The sequence below is a fragment of the Melanerpes formicivorus genome, unplaced genomic scaffold, assembly GCF_026170545.1.
Source record: "Melanerpes formicivorus ecotype bairdi unplaced genomic scaffold, bMelFor1.0.p_v2 SCAF_2152, whole genome shotgun sequence".
NCBI lineage: Eukaryota > Metazoa > Chordata > Aves > Piciformes > Picidae > Melanerpes > Melanerpes formicivorus.
In genome coordinates, this window is record NW_027144503.1 from 27,831 (window position 1) to 36,524 (window position 8,694).

The 8,694-nt window shown below is 63.8% G+C and overlaps 1 protein-coding gene across 1 annotated transcript; it reads left to right on the top strand.

Moving 5' to 3' along the window:
• Nucleotides 1-108: 108 nt before the first annotated feature.
• On the top strand, nt 109-8,235 carry LOC137461427 (protein-glutamine gamma-glutamyltransferase K-like). Its single transcript, XM_068171168.1, is given in 10 exon segments — nt 109-158; nt 2,469-2,685; nt 2,687-2,711; nt 3,120-3,299; nt 4,524-4,793; nt 5,249-5,367; nt 5,485-5,592; nt 5,943-6,117; nt 6,857-6,995; nt 7,227-8,235. Coding segments are annotated over 9 exon segments (1,515 nt in total). The 5' UTR covers nt 109-158; nt 2,469-2,472; the 3' UTR covers nt 7,513-8,235.
• The last annotated feature ends 459 nt before the right edge of the window (nt 8,236-8,694 follow it).

Consider the following 8,694-nt stretch of genomic DNA (forward strand, 5'->3'; position numbering starts at 1 on the left):
GGCTGCACCCCTGCCCCACCCCACGGGGACCCTGCCCCACGGATCCCTGCCCCATAGCTCCTGGCCCCTCCCCCCTCCTAGCCCCGCCCCTTCCTGCCCCGGCCCCCCGCCCCCCTCATTCACCGGCACCAGTTCGAGGCACTGGGAGCCGCTGGAAGGTACTGGGATGGGCTGGGAGGGGGATCAGGGGGCACTGGGAGCGCTGGGAGGGGGACTGGGGGGGACCGGGAGCCACTGGGGGGGTGGGGAGGGGGAACTGGGGGGATTGGGAGTACTGGGAGGAGGTTACTGGGGGGACTGGGAGGCAGTGGGAGAGTGGGGAGGGGGACAGTGAGGACTGGGAGCACTGGGAAGGGGGACTGGGAGCCGGTGGGTGGGGTGGGGGAACTGGGGGGACTGGGAGCCACTGGGAGGGTGGGGAGGGGGAACTGGGAGGACTGGGAGCCACTGGGAGGGTGGGGAGGGGGGACTGGGAGCACTGGGAGGGGGAACTGGGGGGACTGGGAGCCACTGGGAAGGGGAACTGGGGGCACTGGGAGCCACTGGGGGGTTGGGGAAAGGGGAGCTGGGAGGGACTGGGAGGGGGAACTGGGGGGACTGGAAGCGCTGGGAGGGTAGGGAGGGGAAATTGGGGGGACTGGGAGCCACTGGGAGGGTGGGGAGGGGAAACTGGGGGGACTGGGAGCACTGGGAGGGGGAACTGGGGGTACTGGGAGCCACTGGGGGCTTGGGGAAAGGGGAGCTGGGAGGGACAGGGAGGGACTGGGAGGGGGAACTGGGGGGACTGGAAGCGCTGGGAGGGTAGGGAGGGGGACAGTGAGGACTGGGAGGTACTGGGAGGAGGTTGCTGGGGGGACTGGGAGCACTGGGAGGGGGAATTGGGGGGACTGGAAGGGGTTACTGGGGGGACTGGGTGCCACTGGGAGGGTGGGGAGTGGGACAGTGAGGACTGGGAACCACTGGGAGGGGGTTACTGGGGGGACTGGGAGGCACTGGGAGAGTGGGGAGGGGGGACTGGGAGGAGGTTACTGGGGGGGACTGGGAGCACTGGGAGGGGCTGGGAGGTGGTTACTGGGGGGGACTGGGAGTGGGGAAGGGAAGCTGGGAGGGGTTACTGGTCAAACTGGGAGCACTGGGAGGGGCTGCTGGGGGGACTGGGGGGTGAGGATGGGGAGCTGGGAGGGACTGGGAGGGGTTACTGGTCAAACTGGGAGCACTGGGAGGGGCTGCTGGGAAGCACTTGAGGTTAGCAGGAGGGACTGGGGGGGGACTGGGAGGCCCCGGGGGGGGTTACTGGGAGCACTGGGAGGGGGGAACTGGTCAGACTGGGGGAACTGGTCGGACTGGGAGCTGCTGGGGCAAGCCCTGAGCGTCAGGCAGGGGAGGGGCACTGGGAGGGGACTGGGCCGGACTGGGAGAGGGCTGGACCGCACTGGGGCCATACTGGGAGGGAGCTGCACCGCACTGGGAGGGGACTGGTCCGGACTGGAGTCATAGTGGGAGGGAGCTGGACCGCACTGGGAGGGGACTGGTCCGGACTGGAGTCATACTGGGAGGGAGCTGGACCGCACTGGGAGGGGACTGGTCCGGACTGGAGTCATACTGGGAGGGAGCTGGACCACACTGGAGCCATACTGGCCCATACTGGGAGGGGTTCTGGAGCCCTTCCCCAGGGCTTTACTGGTCCTTCTGGCTCAAGGACTCATCCTCACTGCTCCATACTGGCCCTTACTGGTCCACTGCCGAACCTTGCTGGCCCTTACCGGCCCTTGTTGGCCCTCACTAGCACAGTACCAATCTTTACTAGTCCAGTGCCATGCCATACTGGCCTATACTGGTCCTTACTGGGACTTATTACTCCAGTACTGATCCTCACTGGCCCTTATTGGCCCTCACTGGCCCAGTACCAGTCCTTATTGGCCTGTACTAGTCCAGTACCGGTCCTTACTGGTCCAGTACCGGTCCTTACTAGTCCAGTACCGGTCCTTACTAGTCCAGTACCAGTCCTTACTGGTCCAGTACCAGTTCTTACCGGTCCTTACTGGTCCAGTACCAGTCCTTACTGGTCCTTACTAGTCCAGTACCAGCCCTTATTGGCCCTTACCGGTCCTTACTGGTCCAGTACCAGCCCTTATTTGCCCTTTCCAGTCCAGTACCAGTCCTTACTGGTCCAGTACTGGCCCTTATTGGCCCTTACTAGTCCAGTACCAGACCTTACCGGCCCTTACTGGCCCAGTACCAATCCATACTGGTCCAGTACCAGTCTTTACTGGCCCTTACTAGTCCAGTACCAATCCTTACTAGTCCAGTACCAGCTCTTATTGGCCCAGTACAGATCCATACTGGTCCTTACTGGCCCTCACTGGCCCTTACTAGTCCAGTACCCGACCCATACTGGTTCATACTGGCCCTTACTGGCCCTCATTGGTCCTTACTGGTCCAGTACTGGCCCTCGCTGGTCCCCCCAGGGCCATGCCCGATGCTGACCCCCGCCTGGACCCCGGCCGCTGGGCAGCTGCCAGCTTCCGGCCAGGCGCTGGAGGAGGAGGAGGAGGAGGAAGAGGCTCCGGGGGCCGGCGACCGCGGGGGGCGCTGTGGAAGCGCCTGGGGGGGAGCTGCTGCGGCTGCTGCCGGCCCCGGGCTGAGCCCAGCTGGGAGCCGGCCCCGGGGGAGCTGCCGGGGGGTCAGACCCCCCCAGGAGCTGCGCCCAGGTGAGGGGGGGGCAAAGGGTGGGAGGCTGAAGGGGGCAAAGAGGGGGAGGCTGAAGGGGGCAAAGGGGGGGGGGCTAGGGGGGGCAAAGGGGGGGGGCTGGGGGAGGGCAAAAGGGGGGGGCAAAAGGGGGGGGGGGGCAGGCCTGGGGACTCCACTAGACCCAAATTTGACCCTGGCTCAACCCTCCCTGGCCCCAGCTGAGCCCTCCCAGGCCTAGCTCAACCCTCCCAGACCTAACCTGAACCCTCCTGGGCTCCACTGACCCTGCCCCTCCCCTGGGCCCCACCCTGCCCCTCCCCTGGGCCCCACCCTGCCCCTCCCCCGGGCCCCACCCTGCCCCTCCCCCGCCTAGCCACACCCTTCACTTTCTCTCTCTCTCTCCCCCCGGGGCCCCGCCCCCACCGCAGGCCTATTGGTCCCCCGGGGGCTGGTGCTGGGCTCGGCGGCCAATCGGGCGGCTCACCGCACGGCGGAGTTCGGCAGCCAGGGGCTGGTGGTGCGCCGGGGGCAGCCCTTCCACCTCTGGGTGCTGCTGCCCCGGCCCTACGACCCCGAGGGCGACAGCCTCTGCCTGGAGCTGCTGCTGGGTCAGGCTCGTTAGCTGCTCGTTAATTAGTGACCAATGGGGGGCCTGGGTCAGGCTCATTAGCTGCTCGTTAATTAGGGACCCATGGGGGGTGCTGGGTCAGGCTCGTTAGCTGCTCATTAATTAGTGACCCATGGGGGGCCTGGGTCAGGCTCATTAGCTGCTGCTTAATTAGTGACCCATGGAGGGTGCTGGGTCAGGTTCATTAGCTGCTGCTTAATTAGTGACCCATGGGGGGGCTGGGTCAGGCTCGTTAGCTGCTCATTAATTAGTGACCCATGGGGGGTGCTGGGTCAGGCTCGTTAGCTGCTCATTAATTAGTGACCCATGGGGGGTGCTGGGTCAGGCTAATTAGCTGCTCATTAAATAGCGACCCATGGGGGGGGAGCTGGGTCAGGCTAATTAGCTGCTCATTAATTAGTGACCCATGGGGGGGGAGCTGGGTCAGGCTAATTAGCTGCCCCTTAACTAATGACCCATGGGGGGTGCTGGGTCAGGCTCGTTAGCTGTTCCTTAATTAGTGACCCATGGGGGGGGGCTGGGTCAGGCTAATTAGCTGCTCATTAATTAGTGACCCATGGGGGGGAGCTGGGTCAGGCTCGTTAGCTGCTCATTAATTAGTGACCCATGGGGGGGTGCTGGGTCAGGCTAATTAGCTGCTCATTAATTAGTGACCCATGGGGGGGCTGGGTCAGGTTCATTAGCTGCTCAATAATTAGTGACCCATGGTGGGGGAGGGGTGGCTGGGTCAGCCTCTTGAGTCACTAATTAATTGATTGATTGGGGTGGTGGGTCACCCTCATTAGCACCTAATTGATTGATTATTGTCAGGGTGGGGTAATTAATGGGGGCCGGGGGGGGCATTGATTTAGTGGGGGGATTGATTTAGTGGGGGGATTGATTTAGTGGGGGATTGATTTAGTGGGGGGATTGATTTAGTGGGGGGATTGATTTAGTGGGGGATTGATTTGGGGTTGATTGGGCAGTGATTAATTGGGTTGGAGTGATTGGGGGTGGATTGGGGGTTGATTGATTTGGGGTTGGATTGATTTGGGGGTTGATTGGGGGTTGTATTGATTTGGGGGTTGATTGGGGATTGGATTGATTTGGGGGTGGATTGGGTTGGATTGATTGGGGGGTGGATTGATTGGGGGGTGGATTGATTGATTGGGGGTCGATTGGGGTCAAATTAGCCGGGAGAGTTAACTGCTCCACACCCCCCCAGGCCCCACCCCGCAGGTGGCCAAGGGCACTCACGTCCTGATCCCCCTGGGCGAGGCCTCAGCCACCGGCTGGACGGCGCGGGAGGGGAAGGCAGGGGAAGGGGAGGAGCCCCAGCCGGGCCCCGCCCTGCAGGTGGAGCTGACGGCCCCGCCCCAGGCCCCCATCGGCCGCTACCGGCTGAGCGTCAAGACCAGGACCCCCGAGGGAGACTTCGCTGCTCCCTTCCTGGAGGCCAACAGCTTCGTCCTGCTGTTCAACCCCTGGTGCCCAGGTGGGGGCAGCGCGGGGCAGGGGCAGGGCAGGAGGGCGAAGCCAAGGGGGGGGGGGCAGCAGAGGCTGGGGGGGTGAGAGGGATTTGGGGGGAAAAAGGGAGATTTGGGGAGTCAATTTTGGGGCCAATTCCTCCAATTTGGGGTCACTTTTGGGCCAAACTCCTCCCACTTTGGGGTCAATTTGGGGCCAAATTCCTCCAATTTGGGGTCAATTTTGGGTCCAATTCCTCCACTTCTGGGTCCAATTCCTCCACTTTGGAGGCAATTTGGGGCCCAATTCCTCCCAATTTTGGGTCCAAATTCCTGCCAATTTTGGGTCCATTTGGGGCCAAATTCCTCCCATTTTGGCTCAATTTGGGCTGAATTCCTGCCGTTTTGGCCCAACTTGGCTCCCTCTTCTCCTCTCCTCCCCTTTTTGCCCCTCCCCTGCCCCGTGCCCCCCACCCCGCCCCAGAGGACCAGGTCTACATGGAGGACACCTCGGGCCTGGCCGAGTACGTGCTGAACGACCGCGGCACGATCTTCTACGGCACCGAGGAGCAGATCGCGGAGCGCTGCTGGAACTACGGACAGGTGGCACCCGAAAACGCCTCAAACCCACCCAAAACCCACCCCTGGATGGCCTCCCCGGGGCCTGCTGCTGCTGCTGGGGGCACCCCAAAACCCCCTCCCTTGTCCCCCCCCCTCCAGTTTGAGCCTGGGGTCCTGGATGCCTCCCTCTACATCTTGGACCGGAGGGGGATGCCCCACAGCGCCCGAGGGGACCCCGTGATGGTGGCCAGGGTGGTCTCAGCCATGGTGGGTCAGAGGGGTGGCATCTTGGGTGGGGGGGGTCCTGGGTGGTTCATGGTGGAGTCTCAAGGGGGTTTGGAGGGGTGCTGGAGGTGGTTTTGGGGTCTCTGAGGGGGTCTTAGAGGCATCTCAGGGGGGTTGGAGGGGTCCTGGAGGTGGTTTTGGGGTCTCCGAGGGGGTCCTGGGGGCATCTCAGGGGGGTTTGTAGGGGTCCCTGTTGCTCCCTGCTGGTCAATACTGCTCCCTGCTGGTCTACACTGGTTCCCATTGCTCCCTGCTGCTCCCTGCTGCTCAAAGCTGCTCCCTACTGCCCCCTGCTGCTCCCTGCCGGTCCACACCGGTCATTGCTGGCGCAGGTGAACTCCCTGGATGACAACGGGGTGCTGGTGGGCAACTGGACCGGGGACTACAGCCGCGGGACCAACCCCTCGGCCTGGGCAGGCTCTGTGGACATCCTCAGGGCCTACCACCGCCAGGGGGCGCCGGTGCGCTATGGCCAGTGCTGGGTGTTCGCCGGCGTCGTCACCACCGGTACTGGGCGGGGCATGGATGGGGCTTGGGAGGGGGCTGGGAGGGGACTGGGTGTGGCTTGGGAGGGGGCTGGGAGGGGCCTGGTCCATACTTGGCCCTTCTGGTTCCTACTGGTTCTGATTGATCCCTATGGGTCCCTATCAATCCCCACTGGTCCTGACTGGTTGCTATCGATCCCTATTGGTCCTTATTGATCCCTATTGATCTCTATTGGTCTCTATTGATCCCTGTGGGTCCTGACTGGTCCTTATGGATCCCTACTGGTCCTGACTCGTCTCTATTGATCCCTATCGATCCTTGTGGGTCCTGACTGGTCCCTATCGATCCCTACTGGTTTGCACTGGTCCTGACTGGTCCCTATACATCCCTATCGATCCTTATCGATCCTCTACGGGCCCTGACTGGTTTTCACTGGTCCTGACTGGCCCCTGTCGCTCCTTACTGGCCCCTGTCGCTCCTTACTGGCCCCTGTCGCTCCTTACTGGCCCCTGTCGCTCCTTACTGGCCCCTGTCGCTCCTTACTGGCCCCTGTCGCTCCTTACTGGCCCCTGTCGCTCCTTACTGGCCCCTGTCGCTCCTTACTGGCCCCTGTCGCTCCTTACTGGCCCCTGTCGCTCCTTACTGGCCCCTGTCGCTCCTTACTGGCCCCTGTCGCTCCTTACTGGCCCCTGTCGCTCCTTACTGGCCCCTGTCGCTCCTTACTGGCCCCTGTCGCTCCTGACTGGTCTGTACTGGTCAGTGCTGCGCTGCCTGGGGCTCCCCACCCGCACGGTCACCAACTACAACTCCGCCCATGACACCGACACCTCCCTGACCACCGACATCTACTTCGACGAGAACATGAAGCCCCTGGAGCGCCTCAACACCGACTCTGTCTGGTACCGGGGCGCTGGGGGGCACTGGGAGGGGATTGGAAGGCACTGGGAGGGGACTGGGGAGAGACCAGGAGAGACTGGGAGGGGATTGGGAGGGACTGGGAGGGATTCGGCCGCCTGCAGTCCCAGGTGCTGCTGCCAGAGGGAGCTGGGGAGCGGTGGGTGGGGTGTGGGTGGGGCTGGGTGGTGCACACTGGTTGGCACTGGTGGGAACTGGTCCCCCCCGGTGCCCAGGAACTTCCACGTGTGGAACGACTGCTGGATGAAGCGCCCGGACCTGCCCCAGGGCTACGACGGCTGGCAGGTGGTGGATGCCACCCCCCAGGAGACCAGCAGCGGTACTGGGGCGGGCCTGGGCTGGGTTGGGCCTGGTTTGGGCTGGGCCAGGCCTAGGTTGGGTCAGGTTGGGCCTAGGTTGGGTTGGGCTGGGCCTGGGTTGGGTCTGGGTTGGGTTGGGCCTAGATTGGGTTGGGCCTGGGTTGGGTTGGGCCTAGGTTCAGTTGGGTTGGGTTCGGCCTAGGTTGGGTTGGGCCTGGGTTGTGCTGGTTGAGCTCAGGAACTGGCTTAGGGTGGCTCAGGCTGGTTTGGTTGAGACTGGGTTACCCTGCTCCTTAGTGCTCTACATTAGTCCCTACCAGCTGGTACTGATCCTTACCAGTCCTTACTGATCCTGACTGCTCCCTACTAGTCCCTACCCACTGGTACTGGTCCCTCCTGGTCCCTACTGGCCCTTACTGGCCCCTTCTGGTCCCTACCAGCTGGTACTGGTCCTTACTGGTCCATACTGGTCCTTCTGGATCCAGACTGGTCCCTCCTGGTCCCTACCCCTTGGTACTGGTCCCTCCTGGTCCCTACCCCTTGGTACTGGTCCCTCCTGGTCCCTACCCCTTGGTACTGATCCCTCCTGGTCCCTACCCCTTGGTACTGATCCCTCCTGGTCCCTACTGGTCCCTCCTGGTCCCTCCCCCCTGGTACTGGTCCCTCCTGGTCCCTACCCACTGGTACTGGTCCCTCCTGATCTCTCCTGGTCCCTACCCGCTGGTACTGGTCCCTCCTGGTCCTTACTGGTCCCTCCTGGTCCTTACTGGTCCCTCCTGGTCCCCTACCCGCTGGTACTGGTCCCTCCTGGTCCTTACTGGTCCCTCCTGGTCCCTACCCCCTTGGTACTGGTCCCTCCTGGTCCCTACCCCCTGGTCCTTACTGGTCCCTCCTGGTCCTTACTGGTCCCTCCTGGTCCCCCCCGCTGGTGCTGGTCCCTCCTGGTCCCCCCCCGCTGGTGCTGGTCCCTCCTGGTCCCCCCCCGCTGGTGCTGGTCCCTCCTGGTCCCCCCCCCGCTGGTGCTGGTCCCTCCTGGTCCCCCCCCGCTGGTGCTGGTCCCTCCTGGTCCCCCCCCGCTGGTGCTGGTCCCTCCTGGTCCCCCCCCGCTGGTGCTGGTCCCTCCTGGTCCCCCCCCGCTGGTGCTGGTCCCTCCTGGTCCCCCCCCGCTGGTGCTGGTCCCTCCTGGTCCCCCCCCGCTGGTGCTGGTCCCTCCTGGTCCCCCCCCGCTGGTGCTGGTCCCTCCTGGTCCCCCCCCGCTGGTGCTGGTCCCTCCTGGTCCCCCCCCGCTGGTGCTGGTCCCTCCTGGTCCCCCCCCGCTGGTGCTGGTCCCTCCTGGTCCCCACCTGCTGGTACTGGTCCCTCCTGGTCCCCACCTGCTGGTACT